Here is a 21735-nt window from a genome sequence, read left to right as displayed (position 1 = left end):
TTGTGCTGGAACAACATGAAGGAATTGTGTGGAACAGTATGTACTTCAAAAAATATGTTGCAGCTTGTTTTAACTACTTACAGCGCGAGAAATAAGTATTGAAAACAACACCATTTTTCTCAGAAAGCATATTTCGAAAGCTGCAGTTGACTTGATATTTTTCCTGGATGTTGGTAACAACCAAAGAAAAACCAAAGAGCACCCCGAGGAAAGCCACGCAAACACGGGGAGATCATGCAAACTCTGCACAGAAATGGTAACTGACCCAGCCGAGGCTTGAACCAGCGACCTACTTGCTGTAAAGCGACAGCACTACCCAATGTGCCACCGTGCCACCCATTTTATTGTTATTACACACAACTAATATTTCAGATAAGTTTTTTTTTTTTTTTTTTTATGTATGTAACTTTGCATTGTTTGGGTTTTTACCAAAATCTGGTTCAATTCTATATAAATAGGTCCTTTTAGAAATATCATTCCCAGGAAAAAAATACATGACGTTCAATACTTATTTCCCCTGCTGTATTTAGGATGACCTGAAACAAAACAATTCTTGAGATTTTTTTAGGCAAAATTTTATTGTTTTCTGTTTAATCCACTTAAATTTAAGTTAACTGAATAGATTTGTGTTGGGACAACATGAATGAATTCTGTGGAACTCCTTTCTTTTTTACAGTGTATAAATATTTATATTTATATATTTTTTTCTCATTTACATTTTTAATTATATATTTTAAGCTACAAGTTTTTTGAGTATCTTACGTTTTACAGTACTAGCTGCCTCGATATGCTGAAATACTTTCATCAGCATTTCAGTTTATTAATTGAAATACTTGAAACGCAGCAGACTGACGCCCCTCATTAATCTAAAACATTCTGTCTCAATACATTAGGATACACAAACTTTTAAGTAAACCTCAGATGACTTCTGCAACAAACACTGCGTATTCATCACTCTGACAAAGCGGTGCGATTCATCATCCCAGAATCTTTGTTGTGATTTCTGCTTGTTTACATTTCGCGGCCATTCTCTGGAACACTTTCGCTGTGTGTTTTGGAGCGAGTCCAGTGTTTCGCAGAACTCCAGGAATCTCTGAAATGTCCTGCGCAAGTTAACCGTCGGCTTCCATTACACAATCGCCGGGAAATAACTCATCAAAAGCGTCCCTGAGTGGGCAGCAATCTAGAAATACACCCCTCTGCTCCTGGCCTGACATTTTTAGAAGCAGTTTACCAAACTCGTCTGAACATTTATAGAGAGTTGAATCGAAAAACTAGTGTCTCCAGGGCAACACAGCGAAAACTAAATGGTTACAGGAACCCATTGTGTATTTTCAGAGTAGGCAGCACCAAAAAAAAAACAAAAAAAAAACATGCCTATCATTCAACAGACTGTTAAAGATAAATAAATGAAGCCACTTTTCTGTATGTTTTTTTCTTTCTAGAGGCTTTTAACGTTCGTGACACAGCAGCATGTGTTTATTACTCTGAGATGATGTTAGGTGTGTTTTGCTGGCAGGAAGGGTCAGTCAGTGTCCGTGGGTGAGGTGACATCTCTAATCTGCTCGCAGTTTGACCACCAAGACAGGCTCATCATTACAGAGCGCAGATGCCTTACCAGAAAAGGCCTTCCTTCAGGCAACTGTGAAACAATTAAACCACAGAGAAAAGAGGTGAGATTTTTTTTTTATCTTCTCTGCTTCAATGCTTTGTATCAATTGGTGGATTGTTAGTTCAGGCAGTGGGATATATTAGAGCACTGATAATAATACAAAATTAAAATATAGTTTAAACAAATGTGGCAAGATCTCAAAAATTTACTTTTTGAATTCATTTTGGTTTCATTTGGTATTGTTGACCCTAAACATCAAGGGTCTCCAGGTGTGTGACCAAAAGCAGCCAATCAAAAATCAAATCAAAACTCAGGATATGCCACATTCACTGTTATGTTATACTCAGTTGAACTTGAAATAATAATAATATAATAAGAAACTTAAATTTTATATAGCACTTTTAAAATTAGCTTCCCGAATTGCTTTTTCGACATATAAAAATACAGAAGCAAAAGACCCATACGAGGATACATGGTTAAAAGACTAAACACTAACTCACTCACTCACTTTCTTCGCCTTAGTCCCAGGGGTCGTCTCAGTGGAATGAACTGCCAATTACTCTGGGATATATCTTATGTGACGGATGCTCTTCCAGCTGCAATCCGAAACTGGGAAACATCTAAACCAGGGATAATGAAACTTGTTTCTGGCGGTCTGGTGTCCTGCAGATTTTTAGCTCCAACCCTAATCAAACACCTGAACAACCTTATCAAGGTCATATTAGGTATACTTGAGACACCTGGGCAGGTGTATTGAGGCAAGTTGGAGCTAAACCTTGCAGGGCACCAGACCTCCAGGAACGAAATTAGTAACCCCTGATCTATACATTCTTTCACACACTACGGCCAATTATATTTTCCCAATTCCCCTAGACCCCATGTTTTTGGACTATAGGTGAAATCGTAACACCCGGAGGAAACGCACACAAACCCTGCCAGGACTCAAACCAGCGACCTTTTTGAAATAGTCACTAGTTAATAAAATCAATAGTTAAACAGTTTGTTTTTTATAAAGGAGTTCATATCCCTTAAAATACAAATATTTTTGCACAGAAAATGTAAGATATTTCAATACTTCGTTTATATTTTTATATTGACAATATGTCAAACCTATTTACTTAGGAAAATAAATGATCCAACTTTGAGCGAAAACTAAAGACTTTGCAACTCTAATATAATCAACTAATATAATTATGGTTGTAGTTAAACAAATATAAAATGCTTTTTGTTGCTTGAAGAGGGTCAACTAATATAATGTTATGTAATATATTTATAAGAACAACTACATTTTAGTTTAAATAGCCTATAAGGAAATTTCTTATTTTCGTTTATTTAACTTGATGTTAAAATAACAAAAAACAAAACTACAAATGGAAACCCTTTATTTTGATGGTCTGTTTGAGTATTAGTAGACTATCTGCTTAATATATGTTGATACTGCTCCTTTAACAGACATTTAACTGATGATAAGAAACTTTATAAGCAAGTACATGTCAACTTACACCAACCCTAACCCTAACCCCCAACCTAACAGTCTACTTATAATCTAATTAGAATTAGTTGGCATGTAGTTGCAATGTAACTTATTTCAACAAGCAGAGTATGAAAATAAAGTGTGACCTTACATATATCAAAGAGATTTGTCATAAAAATGCCATAGCACAATTTAGTAGAACTTTAACCAAAATATTCATGAAAATAGAGAATATAAAAATAAACACTAATAATTATTTTAAAAAACGTGTATCTCTGAGGTTCTAAAACAAGGGTGCCCAAACATTTTCATATAAAAGGACAAAAACCAAACTTTATTGAGAGCTGTGGTTCGAAGTTGAATATTCCAAACCGTATTACCATAAATTTGCCATGTGTAATTTTCAAATTTATTTGGTGATATTTAAAAATAACTCGAAAAATTAATGAAATGTCATTTGTAACATTTTATAATGAACTTAATATAGTAAAAACATAAACAATCCCATTTATAACACAATGGAGAGCAATTTACCAAGGCATTATTAAAATACTAATTCATGTTTGTTAGCATTAGTTAATGCACTGACAATGAACAACAGTATTTTCTTATTACTGTTAGCAAGCATTGAATAAATACTGTAATAAATGTATTGTTCATTGTTTGATCATGTTAGTAAATGCATTACCTTATTAAACTATTGTATAGTGTTACTGTAATGTGTAATACATAAGAAATATTAATTCTACATCTTGCTTTGTCATAAAAAGGTCAGATGTGCAGCAATCTGCTCTAGTCTAGGATATTATTTCCAGTTTTATGTTTCTCCCCTGCATGTTCATGCATGTTCACTGAACCACATGACTTTGATTTGGCAGACAAAGGTTTTTCAATTTTTAATAAGCAGTGAACCTGTTTTGTTGCCAAACTACTTCATAAGGTTTCCTTTTAAGAATTTCATTCTTTTAATGAAACCTTTTTCTTCATTTTGATATCACTATCGTATTACCCTGACATTTTCAGTTTGATATCCCACTTAAAAAAATCTAAATGAATTTTCATTTGGTAATTAAAAACATGCTTATCACAACAGAGGCTTATTTTAGACATTGTATGAATGCATTCCATCTTTAATAATAATAATAATAATAATAATAATAATAATAATAATAATAATAATAATAATAATAATAATAAAGAGATAACGCAAATTAAGGAGCACATTGTCAATGACCCAGCTACCAAACCCCCTTCACACAAACAATAGGTTATTAGACTGGTCCAAACCAGCTCTGTTTTTATCAGCACTGGACATCTCCCAAGTTCAAATGACCTGTAATTGCATTTGCATTCACAAACGTTGAGTCAAGACTCCATGGAGAGTATGTTTATTGAGACTCAAGTAATAATGGCTGTTGATTCGATTTGTACATGTGCTTGCGATTACAGCAAAACAGTAAAGAAAGAGCTTTGGATTTGGGTGGCTGACAGGAGTCACCTAGGGCTTAACTCATTGTAGTTTTTGGCACTTGTTGCATGGATTTGTGCTCATGAACAAATTCGACTTCTGAGCTTTTAGACCACTATATGATTGAGAATATGTGTCGGCCATTAGGCTGTTTGGTTTCAGGCCAGCACACTGATCTATATGGTGCTTTACGATATGGAATTATGGAGTGAAATCTTGTTACAACAAGAACAAAAGCAAAGCTACTGTGAAGCCACTGTGTGTTTGAAAGCGAAGTATCCCATCCCATTAAAAAGCGAGATATCTGTAATAATGGATATGAACATGGAATAAACTGCTCGGCTATTCACCGACTGCTATCAGGACCTGCAATCAAATCACAAGGAAATGGAGACATGATGGTTGGCTTGTGACTGCAAGTAATTTGATTGTGCTTGATCACATGCAACGCAGCCCTAGAGCTACAATATATGTCATTATCCAGAGATATCACATTGCACCTCATATTTATGGCACAATGGTGACCTCACTGCTCTTATCTCAGCCAATCAACCATGTACACACCTGGCAACCAGCATTAGCCTGGAGGAGAGGACGGAAACGATATTAGAGCATCACGTCTAAGAAGGACGACTGAGTTAGCAGTGCATGGATTCGGGGTGATCTTTGGTTGCTTCTCTAGCAGGAAAGAAAGCAAAAAAATTTTGCTCTTCAAAGTTCTGTGTTTCTGATAAACTGCCTCGTTTCGTGTTCCCAACACGGTTTTGTGGCCCGGGCTTGAAGCAAATGCTCCGTTTCAGAGCGGCAGTGTGGGATGAAAGCCAGCAAGAACAAAACTGTGCTTCTCTTTTGTTTATTTATTTGTTGTCAGTTCTGCATTTCTCTCTTGCGAGAGCTTTACTTCTCATCAAATGTGGAGAAGCTAACAAAAGCGATGTGTTTCCCTCAAAGTTTCTTTGGCCTGATTTGATACTTTTTTTTAATGATCACAGTAAGGAGAATCATATTTGGGTAATTGTAAACTACTGGTGCTCAGCCAACTCAGTGATGCTAGTTGAGACAGTGGCAAATCAAATTGACTTTCTGTGCAGTTGTCTTAATGGTGTCTTAATTTAATGAATTGACTGGGATCAAATATCTTTGTACATGTTACACTTAATTGTGACAACACAAAGTGTGATCATTTGAACAAGTCAACAAGCATGCTATTTTCACTCATTTTCAGACTTTTTTTTACATATATGAAATGATTAGACATTGGGAAATAGAAAGAAAAAGATCAGATTTCATGTTTATTTTCTAAGTATATTGTAACTGTATACCACCACACCTTATAAAGCGATTAGTTGTCTATTTAAAGCGAGTAAACCTATTACTTTTCAACCATTAGTTGACTTTAATTTACAACAGTGAGTAAACCCTTTGCTCTTAAAATTATTAATTAAATTAACTATGTGCATAATTACAAAACAGTTCCAGGTTACAACAGATTTAATTACTTTTTTAAAGTAAAGTCAACCCATTGCTTTTAAGCTACGTTTATAGTGCATGCATATGCAAATTTGACCCTGAACAACAAAACCCAACACAGGCTCATTCTGAAAACGTAGCCCCTATGTACATTTCTGGAGATCATGAATTAAGCAGCCAGAGCTACATATGGCTGCATTACATCTTTAAAATGAACACTATGGGGCGGTATGATGGTGGTCCTTTTCTCATTTACCAGCTGACCAATTATCTCCGTGTTGATGGCTTTTTTGCTGTTACCAGTTTGTCTGGTTGCTTGTCATGTACTTCGGTGAACTTGAGATGCAGAGCTGAGTTGAGCAGAAGGGTTCCAGAAAGTGACAAAAACAAACGCTAAAAAATAAAATAACCAAGTAAATAATGAATGTAATTTGTGAGAATGTGGTAAAATCTAAAAATGTGATAAAAATCAGGGGGCTTATCTTTTTCTGGATTTACGGAAAGGGGTGGGTGGGTCAATCTGTGCTTTTTAAAACCCTATTGGTTGGGTTTAGGGAAAGGGAGGGGGGTCGGTTGGTTGGTCAGTCAGTAAGTCAGTGAGTCGACAGCAGCCTCTGGCGGATTTACGTGAGAACAGCAGGCACGAATGCACTCGTGAGAAATTTGAGATCTAAAAAAGCATACACAGTGGCCTCTGGTCGATTTACATGAGAACAGCTGGCACAAAAGGCACTCGCAAGCGGGGTTGGGTACTGAAACCTGGTGCCAATATGGAACTGGTATCCACTGAACAGAATCAGCATATGAATTTCGGTGCCTAAATTCGGTGCCACTGGTGAACGTAGGAAGCATCAAGGTGTGCATCAAAGGCACACAAAAGTACGGGAATGAACTTTATGGGCGAAACTGAATTACCGCATGAAAGATGTGCGAATAAAGCAGCGTTTCTGTCCAACGAGTCAAAGAGAACAAAATCGTCACTTCCTGATTACTGGCGCCAAATATCAACAGTAAAAATGGAATTTGCTGCAGTAGGAGAAGCTGCATCTTTTCTTCATCTAGTAAATGCCTTAGAAGGCAATCCTGACATGCAGTGAACGCGCGGCGGCGTTTGAAGATGATGCAGAGCAGGCCCTCTTGATTCTGGATTTCATTAATAATATAATAACACTAATACTTAAATGGTAAGGCATATTAGAAGGACCAAAAGAACATTTCAGATGTTTTACAATGTGCTCATCCTGCTGCTTTGTCCATTCACACACATTTTTATAATCGCATCTCTTAAAACAAAATCGCATGACCTTTTTTAATCCGCATACTGAACTTTGTTCGGTAAAAGTGTTTCCATCGTAGTTTATGCACATCTTTTCTTATCGAATAAAACGTTTTTTCTACTCTGTTATGCGCGTAGGTTTTTTATGCGCATTTTCAAAATTTATGCGCATCATGGCTTTTCCATCAACAAGTTTTTATGCATATATGCAAAATGCGCATAAAAATAGGTGGATGGAAACATAGCTTTAAACTATGGAGGAAACATTTAAAGGCTGGTGACGCAATGACGTTAATGGATCTATGTGCTGTACATGTAACTGCGAATCATGAATGTTAAAGCAAATTCAAAAAGCAACTCTTGTAAACACCTGAATCCTATTATTGTCTTGTTTAGATTATGGCAAATCATTAGATCACTGATGTCCATGTAAAAGTAGTTACAAACCCCAAACCCAGAAAAAAAGGTCTTCCCTGTCTTTGATGACAGCCTTTCCACAGGTTAGTTGTAAGCTTATGTAATGTTAATAGCATAATGCAAATCTTGCATTCATGCTAACAAACAAATTATCAAAAGAAATATAGTAATGCAATTCAAATATGTAAAATATGAATTGATGTTTTCTTTAAACTTATTATAAATATATATTAATATTGTTCAGTTCAATTATTAAATTATTATTATTATTTTAAATAATTATATGGCCAAAAATTGTTTCAGGTACCGTTTTGGCACCGGTACCGTTTTAAAATTATCGATTTAGCACCTGTATCGATAGAACCCCAAACGATACCCAACCCCACTCGCAAGAGAAATTTGAGAGAAAAAAAGCATACACAGTGGCCTCTGATGGATTTACATGAGAACAGCAGGCACGAATGGCACTTTCAAAAGAAATTTGAGATCTAAAGCGTACACAGCACCTGGTGGATTCGCGAAAACAAATTCTGCAAAAAAAAAAAAAAAAAACCTCTAGGGACGTATTTAGCGGTCTCCATAAATGTATATAGTGGAACTCAATCAGAATAAGCCTGTTTTGACAAAACCACTCATAAGGGTACATTTTTTTTATTGATAATTATGCATTATCTTAACATTTAATAATACATTTGTTCAGTGATATATATTTTATCAGGATAGGATAATAATTGGCTGTAATTTTGAAAATCTGGAATCTGAGGATTCAAATACAATCAAAGTTCTGAGAAAAATGTCTTGTACAAATCAAGTGTTCAGCAATGTGCATTACCAATAACTAAGTTTTGTTTATAATAGTTATTTTTATTACCAGTTTTTATGATTAGAAATGTTCAAAATATCTTCATGGAACATGATTTTACATAATACTAGATTGATTTTTTTTGCTCTAAAATAAAAAAGCGATACATTTGACAAAAATCGATGAATTTGACATACACATCATTGTTTTGGCTGCCGGCAAAAATATAACTCTGTGGCATAAGACTCGTTTTGTGGTCCATTGTCAAAAATATCAGACTTTTTGTAATGAATTCCATAAAAATGGTTGCCTCAAAAATCATAAAATGACCACCTTCCATACAATTTTTTTAAATCATGTAGAAAATGATCTAGGTTCTAAAATTTTCCCACTTTGTATAAGCATAATTGGCTTGAATCACTGTAGGGAAATTATCATGACTTCACAGAGAGGAACTTTTTCAGGTGTGTTTATAATCTGCCTGATAATGTCAGTGTATTTGTCATTCATGTCCCTGCCCAAGGCATCTTCAGCTTAACTGATGAAGTCACTAACTGCTGAATGAACTTTGCTGTTTGCTCTGAGCAGACTCATCTATTGTTGTCTGGGTTCCGCACAATGGCTTGGAACAGTGCGATCATAGAGGAATGAGGAAAAAAAGAGGAGACAGGAGGAAAGCACTGTTATTATTATCCTCCCTAAAATTTTCAGCATAAGGCATTTGAGGCATTTTAAGCAGTATCAACTGCAATACAAAAAAATATATACAGCACAAAGCTGTTATCATTCTCTGGTGTCTTTGATTGCACACTCAAAATATAATAAATGCTATCTGCATGTTAAGTTTGTGCTCTGTAACTGAGCTAAAAGTTCCCCACTTTATCTTTCAGCCTTCCACTGGTCATGTCTTCACTTACAAATTTACAGGACATCAAACTAAAAACCTAAAAATGCAGTGAAATGCCAAACAACAAGCTGGGATTTCAGTCTCCCAAATTTGTAAATAGCAGTCAACAAAGCTAAAAATGTAGTGGGACTGCCCCTTAACTCTATTGCCCCATTCATGGCCTTCTAAGATTTGTTACCACCAGAAGTTTCAATTGTCTTTGCTTTCCTATTGTGAAGTATAGCCTATGGCTGTGCTCTATTTTGAAGGGCTCATCCCTATGCCCTAATCCCTTCAAAGGGTTTACCCTCCAGATTGAGAGCTTTGAATGGATGAATGGGGTACAGATCAAAAAAAAAAACTTTAATGAAACATACTTCTGTGCCATGTGCATCACAAAATAAACATGCAAAGAATCATGTTAATGAAAAGAATCATGGGAGTAAAATGCCTTGAGCACTTCCTGCTAATGTTAATATGAAAGATGATATAATATGACTTTTTAAAGCAGGGGTTAACCCATATTTTTAATTGTGCATTGCTTTCTGTTATGTTTTAAAGTTGAATGAAATTTTTATTGACCGTGGTTTCCTGCAAAAATGTATCAAATGAAAAAAAAAAATAGATCTGAACTTTACACAACTTTTGCAGGAAGGAAAGTTAAGATGTGTGAAGATGTGTAAAATAAAGGTATGAGAGTAGACCGTGCACTTATGTACTTTTTAGACGGTATGTGCACTTTAGGTGATAATGAATACCTAAAAAATAACAAAATGGACCATTTCAGTACAAACTTGTGCCTTTGAAAAGGGACCACCCCCTTAACCGCTCACATACCTTTCATTTCTGAAAGTTTGATTATGGGATTCAGACTAATAATAATCTTTCCTGTCTTGTAGAACTCATAATTACAACTTAAACTGAATTTTATTAGAGCTCTGACTTCTACCACATGAGTACCACCTGACCTGAACATCCATTATATCCACTATATGTTTATTATGTTTATAAATAGACATAAAAATAGAGCCATTTGATTGGCTGTTGCTTGTTGGCAGTTTGATAGGGTCAAACTGTGTAAGTTTACTTAATCTAATTTCACAATTCATTAAAAGTCTTTAAACATTACAATATAAATGCATTATTCTGATTTATTCTGAACAGCTTACATGTACTTGTATCTCAGCATTAGTGTAATTACTGGCTAATATTTTTATTAAAGATTGAGGACATTTGTATATAATTCAATAATACAATATTAATAATAGGGCGAAGCAGTGGCGCAGTAGGTAGTGCTGTCGCCTCAAAGCAAGAAGGTCGCTGGTTTGAGCCTCGGCTCAGTTTCTGTGTGGAGTTTGCATGTTCTCCCTGTGTTCGCGTGGGTTTCCTCCGGGTGCTCCGGTTTCCCCCACAGTCCAAAGACGTGGTACAGGTGAATTGGGTAGGCTAAATTGTCTGGAGTATGTGAATGTGTGTGTGGATGTTTCCCAGAGATGGGTTGTGGCTGGAAGGGCATCCACTGCGTAAGTTGGATAAGTTGGCGGTTCATTCCGCTGTGGCGACCCCAGATTAATAAAGGGACTAAGCCGACAAGAAAATGAATGAATGAATATTATTAATAATAATAATATAGGCTAATATATATATATATATATAATTCATAATTGGGGCAAGGCAGTGGCGCAGTAGGTAGTGCTGTCTCATCACAGCAAGAAGGTCGCTGGTTCGAACCTCGGCTCAGTTGGTGTTTCTGTGTGGAGTTTGCATGTTCTCCCTGCCTTCGCGTGGGTTTCCTCCGGGTGCTCCGGTTTCCCCCACAGTCCAAAGACATGTGGTACAGGTGAATTGGGTAGGCTAAATTGTCCGTAGTGTATGAGTGTGTGTGTAAATGTGTGTGTGGATGTTTCCCAGAAATGGGTTGCGGCTGGAAGGGCATTCACTGTGTAAAAACGTGCTGGATAAGTTGGCGGTTCATTACGCTGTGGCGACCCGGGATTAATAAAGGGACTAAGCCGACAAGAAAATGAATGAATGAATGAATGAATAATTCATAATTGATTTAGCATTATAAGTATTTTATAATAATCACTGCAACATTCTATAAAGAATAACTCATGCCTTACCATTTGCATAAAAAGTTTCTAGCCTTAAACTTTCTACAGAGAACATATAATCATAATATGTTCATAATCACTATTGCTTCGTTTCTATATTCAGAAATTCCATATTTATGTCCCCCCTTTGTAGTATAAGGATGCATTTATTTAGACGCTTAATAAGCTCTCTCTCTCACTCACTCTCACTCTCTCAAATTAAATTCACTTTCATTTCCACACGAAGGAGGACTAATCCACTCAGCCGGCTATCACTGATTTATTTCCTAACCCCAAATGATTAACAACAAATTAATTCCGCTCCAGTCCGCAGCTCTATTCTGCGTCAGGTTTTGGCATTGCCTTGCGTTTCAATAGCTGCGGGTGACAGACTTACAACAGCGCTGAGATGGCAAACGCGTGATCCCTCTCTCACAGACCAAACGCCGCGAGCTACACGCCGGGGACTGCTTGAAAATATTACATTTCTCCCGGACAAAAAGAGTTTCTTTTAACGGATCCCAGAGGCTGGACTCCCAAAAAAGCAAACATAGGAAGCAGAGACGCGCGCACCAACCAAACGGAACGTGCCTTTTTTTTGTCCACGCGTTAAGAAGCGCGTTCATTCTACTGGCGCAGCACTGAAGAAATAACTATTGTAGCGGTCGGGGATTGATAAAGCAACTGCTTCCAGCTCAGACAGACACGTTTTCATAAGGCACAGCTGGTTGCGCTGGCGGGTTACACATAAGGCTGTTTATCTCCGCTTATTCCAAACGACTTCTTGGATTCTGGATGGCTGTCGGGAGGGGGATACAGCAGCGGCTGCAGGACCCAGTCGGGAATGCCATTTGTTCGCGGGCAGCATAAACGAGCTTTGTCGCGAGGTGTTTTTTACTGTTGGACAGGTGTCGTTGGGTTTGCTGGAGCGGCGGGGTTAGTTGTTAGTTGTTGGGGGGTTTGGACACAGTTGTCTTAAGGATGTCAGATCAGGGATCGGATCTGCTCAGAGACAGGTGCGATAGAGAGGAGTAGATTTCACGCGGACCCCTCCTCTCTTCCCTTCTTCTCTCCTCTCAGTCATTCTGGATTATAGTCCCGAAGAGGAGACTCATTCACTGAGATCCAGGGCTCACCGTTTCCCGCGGCTCTTATCGGTAAGTGGGCTGCTGGTTTAACAAATGATACGCTTGTGTTCTGGATTGTAGTAGTTGTTTTTTTTTGCTCTCCATCTCATCTCAGTGTTGCGATGATGGGTTTGGTTCCGCACGCGCCCTGAATTGCGCCGTTTGTGCTCCAAGTACACGAGTCTTCTAATATTGCTCTTTATAAACGTGTTATGATTGTTGTTTTGTGAGAGATTCCGTTTGTGTAATTAAATAAATGTAATTCTCTTTATTCAGAGAGTTGGTCGTTATATTGGCTTGATCTTAATCAAAGCATTTCGGGTTGTGTTGAAGGTGATGGTAGATCAATTAAATAATTAAAATCTGCTCTCATTTTTTTAGCTTTATTTTGTCCTGAAGATATTTATAGTAATATCACTTGAATTCTTTTCTAGTTAAGTGTAGGATTTCAGACAGTTTTTAAAATCAAATTCAGCTCTTATTTCATTTACTTTTAAGCTCATGTTTATTGTTTTTTTTTTGTATTGCAAATGTTTATCTACCCCATTTGCTCTTAGGTCAACACACTTTAGTTAAGTGCATTTTTTCAGAACTGTTTGTACTTTCTCCACTCTTCAAACAGTTATCTTTTCAACTCGACACTGCAATTAATCTTAATGACGCTTTAATCAACCAAAACAGATGAACTCATTATATGCCATAACTAACATTCACACCCGTTAAAACAGTTTGTGTATTTTATTATTTCTTTTGTAATACAGAAAACAGGAGTGCTAATTGTAAAACAAGAGTTACAGCTCTTAATTGTTTGCATGTACTGCAGTACAAATGTTATGCATGGATTTTTGTAAATGGTAATTCCATCATAAAATATGTCTCTGATACTATAACATCCTCACCTTTTAGCAAACAGACTGACAACATTATGGAAACAAAACAGTGCATCGTTGTCACACTAAATGCTTTCTCTGTTAATACACCTACAAAATAATCTCTTGGCCTGGCAGATCTATTCCAGACAGGCATTTTCTCTGACATTTCAAAGATGAGCACTTTTGATTTGATGATAATGAAAATGAAATGGAAATTGAGCAAAAATGTTGTCAGCTAAAAGAAAATCGACGATGGTAGGTAGATTGTTCAACTGTTTTCTTTTTCTCTCTCTTTCTTTTTTTTCTTGGATATTTTGAATTCTTCAGATTACTGAATGTAGCTGTTTCTGAACATGCATAATTTAACAATTTTGAGAATATGTTGCTACATAGTTTTGCTAATGGTTGGCTGAGAGTGCAAAATAATCAATTTGAGTCATTGAAAGCATTAACAAAATGATCTGCTGTTTAGTCTACAGTCACTTTTATAGTGTTGACTGTCTGAAGACTTTAAAAACGGCATTGAGACGCATTTAAGTAAAACCAATTGTTTAAAAGTGCAAACAGTAGCTTTTGAATGGAAAGCTTTAAAACTTTGTGTCATTGCTCTGTCCTTTTTCACCATGTTCCTTCTGAACTGACATTTAGCAGCACTCTTAAAAATCAAGGTTTCAATTACAACCAAAAGGATTTTACAGTCAAGTTTCATAGCAGAACCTATTTAAGTTTCATAAAGAGCCTTTTTATTCTGTAGTTTTTTAGGAAATCATGTGATCTTGAAACCAGTGCACCTAGAAGAACCTACAATCAAACACCAAGAGCTATTTTAGGGTACAGTCACATGGCATTAAAACATGTTTTCCTTTGTTTTTTTTTAACTAAAGATTTTGTGTATACGGATGTTAATGTTGTCAAAACAATCCCCAAAATTATTGTCAAAATGGCTAAAAACATTGTATTCTGCATTTCTGTGATGACATATTACACAGTTCTGCAATCTGCCGTTGTTGTTTTGGATGTCAAGTTTTTGTGCATGCCTGTAAACTGTATTTGCGTGTGCATTACATCACAAAATGATTTTTACATTGCACATGGAGATGATAACAGCAGTGTTTTTAAACATTTGGCTTTGCAGACCCATAAAAAAAGCATTAAGGTGTTAATCAAAACAACACTTTCCATTTTTATTTGAAAACAGTTGTAAAACTGCCCCTTAGGTCTCCATAGTATAGCTCATAGCTCATATACAGCCCAGTACTGTTCTCAAGTCACCTTGAGCTGAGTGTGTTTGCTCTGGTATGGTTTAGTGTTTGTTTGTGTTAGTTTTGCTTTATCCAGGTGTTTGAACATACACCCATTCAGCAGCTGTTTGTATTCCATCACACTAAGGGGCACAGAACGCTTTTTTCCCCATTCCAATGTGCTACTTTTCCATTGTTTTTCTGTGTGAACTTGCTTGACAGACATGCATGACCGTCACACTCTGCTCACCTATTTTTTTCAGCGCCTTCCACATGAGCGCCATGTTTTTAAGATGGCATTCTAGGTTAAAAGAATAAGTTTTACTTGCAGCGCTACTCATAGGAGTGGACCAATCAGATGAACTCGAAGGCAGGACAAGCATTGCGAGATTCTGTTTACAGTAGCATGTTGACGTGACAACTTTTTATTTGACAGCAACATTGCAGAAAAGGCACTACTTTTAAACCATTCCTAAACATTGCGTCTTGAATTTTTTAGATGCAAAAACACATTCATTGGACGGTCCCTGAGTGGGTCGTGTTGTTTCATATTTTTCGCCGCCTTTTTTCAGTTCGAGGGAGAGTTTTCATTAATGGCTGGTTCATCGGCACGGTCCCTCTGCCGCCTTACTGTGAGACACGTTTTTTTTTTTTTTGGTCATAGTCCCCGTTTCAAATTCAAATAGCCATTGCGCTGTCTTTTGTTATCCTTCAAGGTTTGTGGACTGGAAAAAGAGAAAGAAGTGAGTGAAATCCCTTGGGGTGAGCGCATTTTAAAAGAACCTGGGAGAAAGAGAGAGCAGATGAGAAAAAAGGTGAAAAGAGGATTTGCCAATGGAGACGATGTCTTTTAGTAAAAGAAAGGTAAGATGTGGGTAGAATAGCAGCCTGCTTTCTCAAGCAACAACTCTCAACTTTCTCACTGTCTACATGACTAAAGGTCTCGAGCTCAATAGCAGTCATTACAGTGGTTCAGTTTTTGAATCGTGAATTAGCTTATTATCATCCATCTTCTTTGTTTGGTTTCAGTCCAGCTAAAGCGTTCACATTTTTTCATTTCGACAGTCTCAGAGGCCCATGATTCATGGCCGAGGGTGGCATTTGTGTGAGCATGCCATTGACCTCTCAGAGCGCACATACAAAACCACTCATTACACACTGAATTATCATTAGCACACAGCACACAATGTGTGAAATGCACAGGAAGTGTACAAGTTGGAATAGATCAGTTTTAGATTTCCTGTTTTTTTTATCTGTCGTGCTGCACAGTTTGTTTTCATGAAATGAAGTCATCACTTACTGTAGGGCTGCACAATATATAGTTTCAACATCGACATCACAATGTGATCATTCGCAATAGTCACACACTCAATGTTGAGTCTGCAGTATCATTTATCATTTCACAAGAGTTTTTTGAGACTTGTGACCATGTGAGGGTTGGAAAAGCATTCAGGCCTAAGAAATTGTATCATGTGTAACTTTGACAAATTAATAATTATTGAATTGTTTAAAAAACGACTACGACTACGCAGTATTATTTTACGTTTGATTATTCAATTTCTGTATACCTAAATACAGTTAGACTCATCAGAAAACAATCAAACGCTTTTTATTTAATTGGTATCTTTTTTTTATTATTCAGTTTATCTACGCTTGTGGATTGATTCTTGAATTTTAAGAATATGTACTCTCCTATAGAATAATCCCAATTAATATTTAAATCCCAATTCATTCAGATTTGTTCAAAAAAGTTATTCAACTCATCTAGTGAAATTGTATTCATATCACAATATATACTGCAGACAGTGCTTCATTTGTTAATGAATAATTCCCAGAACATAACCAGGAAATAAAAGTTCCCATGACCGACGACCGCCACACAATTTCAGTTTTCCTGGAACGTAACAGCATTAAATTATGATAGCGCAAAATAGGAGCACCATATTTCTAAACAGTCTTTTATTATTTTTTTCCATATTATTATCATAGGTCAGTCATGGATAATAAAAACATGTAGCTACAAACATAAATCGTATGAACAATCACTATCCACTTCACTATTATGTACCAAGTGAAAAACAAATAATTAAATTATTCACTCAGTCTAATCTTCAAGAAGAGCCCCCAGTTAACTCTTCTGTCATGTTTTCTGGCTGACCTGACATCGCTTTGCTTCTGTCTCCCGCTATCTTGATCCATTCACCCCAGTTTTATCTTCTCAAGATCTTTTTTGATCAGGCTCATTATCAGATTTACATGTGGTTTAAAAAAAAAGCTAATATTCATGACTGCATTTTTACCATTTTTAAAATACAAATATTATTTAGGCAGGCCACTATGCCATTATTTATTTTCACTGCTCACTGCGCGCGAAACAACAATCATCAACCAATGAGAGTGACTGATAAAATAATTTCCAGAACGCAAAACACGAATATTTGACATTTTCCGCAACAGTGTATAGATTTTTCTAATATTGTATGGCCCTAGCTTATTGTATTTCCTTGCTGGGTCAATTAAATGATTAAATGTCCATGATATTTTAAAATAGTTTTACCAAAATTACATTGCTTCAGTTTGTTAATTCTCAAATTTATGCAGTGTCACAAAAAACAAATAGAAGAAAATTTGATTTCCCTACAATGCAAATAGGCGACATCGCAATCACATTTCATGTAAGTTTAACATAGATTTAAAAGTAACTAAACATTTTGACGTTGTTCATTAATTTTCCTTCAGCTCAGTCCCTTTATTCATCAGGAGTCGCCACAGCGAAATGAACCACCAACTATTCCAGCATATCCAGCATACATGTGTCGCCTGGACATTTTTCATCAATGTATTTTCATTCACTCAAGTTTAAATCCAGCTACTGCATAATTTAATGTACAAAAAGTACCTATTGTACAAAAAGTCACAGCCGTTAACCCACTTAGGTTTCGCTTTCTCACATTCTTAACGATTTCAATTCCGCCGATGCCGTTGTTTTATTCTACATCTTTAATGCATTCCACATCTTAAGCGATTGTTCAGCTAAGCCGCTTTAATCCTCAGCAAACACATAGCTAATTTATTACCAGCCATTCTTATGGTTGGGATGTGCAACTTTCCCCAACAACATGCATCAAGCTTGAGCAAGCCCCCTGCTGATTTTACTGCAGTATAATTTGTGTGATATTCTGAAATGTGATTGGAGGAAATTAAAAGAGGAGGAGGAAGGGAAATGCAGAGCGTGTTCCAGGTTTCTTGAATAGGTGCCCTGTTCAAGAGTGCCTTTTCCCCCAACAGCCGCACTTCACCCCTCAGAGCAAGTGTTGAGGCTGCTGTGCCGAGGGAACAGGTGCTGCGGGCACAGGGGGCACACGCGCGCACACACACATGCACGCTTACAGTTGCCCTTGGGGTTTTGTGTCACCTGCGACTGCTTAACCCGCCCCACAGATCCTTTTTGAGGGCTGTCTGTGGCCAGAGGGGCACTGTTCCCCTTGCACTCCCCAGCACAGGGCCTCCTTACTCCCTTGTCATTTCTGTCCTCTTTATTGGTCTTTTACTGTCATCCGGTTTCCTTCCCTTTTCTTTCTTTTCCTTTTGTCAGCTCTCGATTTCTCCATATCTCAAACCGTCCCTTCAGTCGTCCCGCCCTTTTTGGCCCGGCGCTCGCTCTTTCTTTCTCTCCCTGCGTCTTTCTGTCTCTCCCTCACTCTTGTCTTGATGTCAGACCCTTCCAGACAGAGTGCTTTCTCTCAGTGTGCTGTCAGGCTAAAGGACACTGCCCACTGGGACTCTGAAAGGAACAAATTGACCGGAACAATGTTCTCACTTAGCATGTAGAGCTCGCCGAAAGAGAAGGTGAGGAGCACGCTGGGCCCACAAGTGGAGATGCCCACCCAGCCTGGTCTTGCAATTCTCTGTTGTCCCCTACTTGTCTGTTGAAGTTTAGTGTTGGAGTCGCAGTTAGGGAGAAATAATGGCATTAACCAGTGACCTCTAAAAACCTCATTTCCCATGATCCTCCTGCCCCCGGAGTGTTAACCTCTCTGCTGACCTGCCATAAGGTGGTGCTGGAGGTCACGGCTCCTCCTATTAAAATGTAATAGAGCTTCTCTTCTATTCCCCCTCAGCTATCACCACTTCTCCCTGCAGTTTAATAATCACCCCATCTGAGATTTCTGAGCTGCCACATCTTTCATGTGGAGCCAAATGTGTGAATGCAGAATTGATTGGCAAAAAAGCTCATAATTAGGTGAAAGTGAGAATTGTTTTGTGTTACTTTTCAGGGTGTTTGCTTTTCTTCCTTATTTCTTTGTTTTCCTTTTTGTTCTTCTTTATTCTTTTCTTCTTATTCTCCATTTGGTATTTTTCCTCTTCCTCTTTAATTTTCTTTTCCTATTTCCAATTTTTCAATTTCTTAAATTTTACGTTGTCATTTTTATGGTATTTTCTGCCTTTTCATTTCATTTACTCTCTATCTTTTGTTTTCATTCGTATTTGTTTTTCTTTTCCTTGTCTTTGCTTACCTTTCACATTTTTTGCTTTCTTTCATTTTACTTGTACCTCATTTTCATTTCTCCTTTCATTTCCACTAATTTCCTTTGGTTTCTGCCTCTATTTCTTTTCTCTACATTTTCTTATATATTGTCTTTTTTATAATAATAAAAAAGTTTTTTGTTTTTATTTCCTTTTCCTTCATTTCTTCTTTTAAAATATATTTTACTTTACATGCTTTCAGCTTCATTCATTCATTCATTCATTTTCCTTCGGCTTAGTCCTTTTATACATCAGGGTCACCACAGTGGAATGAACCGCCAACTTATTTAGCAAATGTTTACACAGCGGACGCCCTTTCAGCCACAACCCAACACTGGGAAACACCCATACACTCTCTCATTCACACACATCCCCTATGACCAATTTAGATTTTTCAATTAAACTGTAGCGCGTTTCTTTGGACTGTGGTGGAAACCGGAGCACCCGGAGAAAACTCTTGTGAACACGGGGAGAACATGCAAAACTCTACACAGAAAATCCAACTGACCCAGTCTGGTCTCGAACCAGTAACCTTCTTGCTCTGAGGTATTCATGCTACCCACTACGCCACCATGACTCCCCTTCTCTTCACTTTAGATTTAGCTTTTTTTTATTCCCCTAATCCTTTAAAGTTTATGTTTTGCTAAGTTTTCCTTTATCAATTTTCTTTTACTGCTTCTTCCATTTACTTCTCACTTTACGTTTTTGTTTTAATTTCCTCCTCCTTCCTTTCTCTTTTTAAAATGTATTTTACTTTGCAGCTTTATTCGGTTATTCATTTATTCATTTTCCTTCGGCTTCGTCCTTTTATTCATCAAGGGTCGCCACAGCAGAATGAACTGCCAACTTATCCGGCAAATGTTTTACACAGCAGATGGCCTTCCAGCTGCAACCCAGTACTGGGAAACACCAATACACGAATACACCGCGGCCAATTTAATTATTTAGTTGACCTATAGTGCATGTCTTTTGAACTGTGGGGGAAACCAGAGAACCTGGAGGAAACCCACACAAACACGGGGAGAGCATGCAAACTCCTCACAGAAATGCCAACTAACCCAGCCGAGACCCGAACCAGCGACCTTCTTTCTGTGAGGTGACAATGCTAACCACTATGCCACCGGATCACCCTTTCAGCTTCATTTATTTTAATTCTTTTCCCTTCCTTCCCTATTCTTGACTTATTTATCTTATTTTTTTCCATCCTTTCCTCTTTCACCTTTTTACCTCTTTCTCATTTTCCCTTTATTTAAAAATGTCGGTTTCCTTTTAACTTAAATTTTTATTGTTGAATTTTTCTTTTTACTATTAATTGTGCATTTGCATATTCTTTTTCCTTTACCTTTCTCTTACCTTTTACCTGTTTTTCCTTTGTGTTTTTTTTCCTTTCTTACTTTGTTTTATCATTTATAATATATCTTTTGCTAAGCGACAAGGTGGCTCAGTGATTAGCACTGTCCCCTCACAGTAGGAAGGTTATTGGTTTGAGCCTCGGCTCGGTCAGTTGGCATTTGTCTAGTGAGTTTGCATGTTCTCCCCATGTTTGCGTGGGTTTTCTCCGAGTGCTCTGGTTTAAAAATATGCTCTATAGGCGAATTGAGTAAGTTAAATTGTCAGTGGTGTATGTGTGTGAATGAGAGTATATGGGTGTTACCCATTACTGGGTTGCAGCTGGAAGGGCATACACTGTATAAAACATATGCTGGATAAGTTGGCAGTTCATTTCGCTGTGGTGACCCCTGATTAATAAAGAGACTAAGCCAAAGGAAAATGAATGAATTACTTTTGCTACACTTTTATTTTCCTTATCTACATTGCTTTTTTTAATCCCATAACTCCCATTTCTTGCTTTCCTTTCATTTTCTTACCATTTTCTTCTCCCTGTTAGTTTAATTTTACCTTCTGTTTTATCCATTTTCCTTTGCTTTCGTCCAAGTCTTTACAGTTGTTGCATAAGCTACATAAATACCACCTCTACGCATAAACAGCAGGCAGGATATCAGAGAAAGGCAGAGTTTTGTGTTGCGGAGGGCTGTGTATGACTCTTTCAGAACAGAGAAGCCTGTGAAAAGAGACGCTGAATGCGATTCCAGGCCTTTCGGCTGAGAAGAACGAGGTGATGAGAAAAGATGGTGGGCGACAGGAGATTGTTAGCCTGCATGGGCGTGAATAAACAGAGCGAGTGTGTGTGTGTGAGAGAGAGAGAGACAGACAGAAGATGTGTGAAGCAGTGAGAAAGAGAGATTGTGTGTGTGTGAATGTGTTTCACCGCCAGTTTTGCGCATTCTCTGAGGGCCAGTCACATCTCCCTCACACAGTGACAGCAGAAAGATGTTAACGAGAGATGCTAACAAGAGACCCCAATGAGGATCTTGGAAAAAAGCACTGCCAGTCAGGGATGAAAGAGTTGGGAAGGTACTGGCACCCTTATTCACGCACAATAGGACCAGTTTATATCTGATATTAAGAC

The 21735-nt window shown here is 37.4% G+C and overlaps 1 protein-coding gene across 11 annotated transcripts in view; it reads left to right on the top strand.

The window, feature by feature from the left end:
* Positions 1-21735, top strand: part of sema6bb (sema domain, transmembrane domain (TM), and cytoplasmic domain, (semaphorin) 6Bb) — a 286338-nt gene that overhangs the window by 8216 nt on the left and 256387 nt on the right. For 5 of the 11 annotated variants that reach the window (XM_073910233.1, XM_073910243.1, XM_073910235.1 and 2 more), the window contains one exon: positions 1520-1673. The exons of 2 other annotated variants lie outside the window; for them this stretch is intronic. In XM_073910233.1, coding sequence (XP_073766334.1) covers positions 1520-1673 — 154 coding nt within the window. Of the gene's footprint in view, positions 1-1519; positions 1674-11887; positions 12656-21735 lie in introns of those variants that run through there. 4 more of the 11 variants (XM_073910242.1, XM_073910244.1, XM_073910236.1 and 1 more) reach the window with 2 other exon arrangements.

The sequence above is a fragment of the Danio rerio genome, chromosome 8 (genome assembly GCF_049306965.1).
Source record: "Danio rerio strain Tuebingen ecotype United States chromosome 8, GRCz12tu, whole genome shotgun sequence".
NCBI lineage: Eukaryota > Metazoa > Chordata > Actinopteri > Cypriniformes > Danionidae > Danio > Danio rerio.
This window is presented reverse-complemented; position numbering and strand designations above follow the sequence as displayed.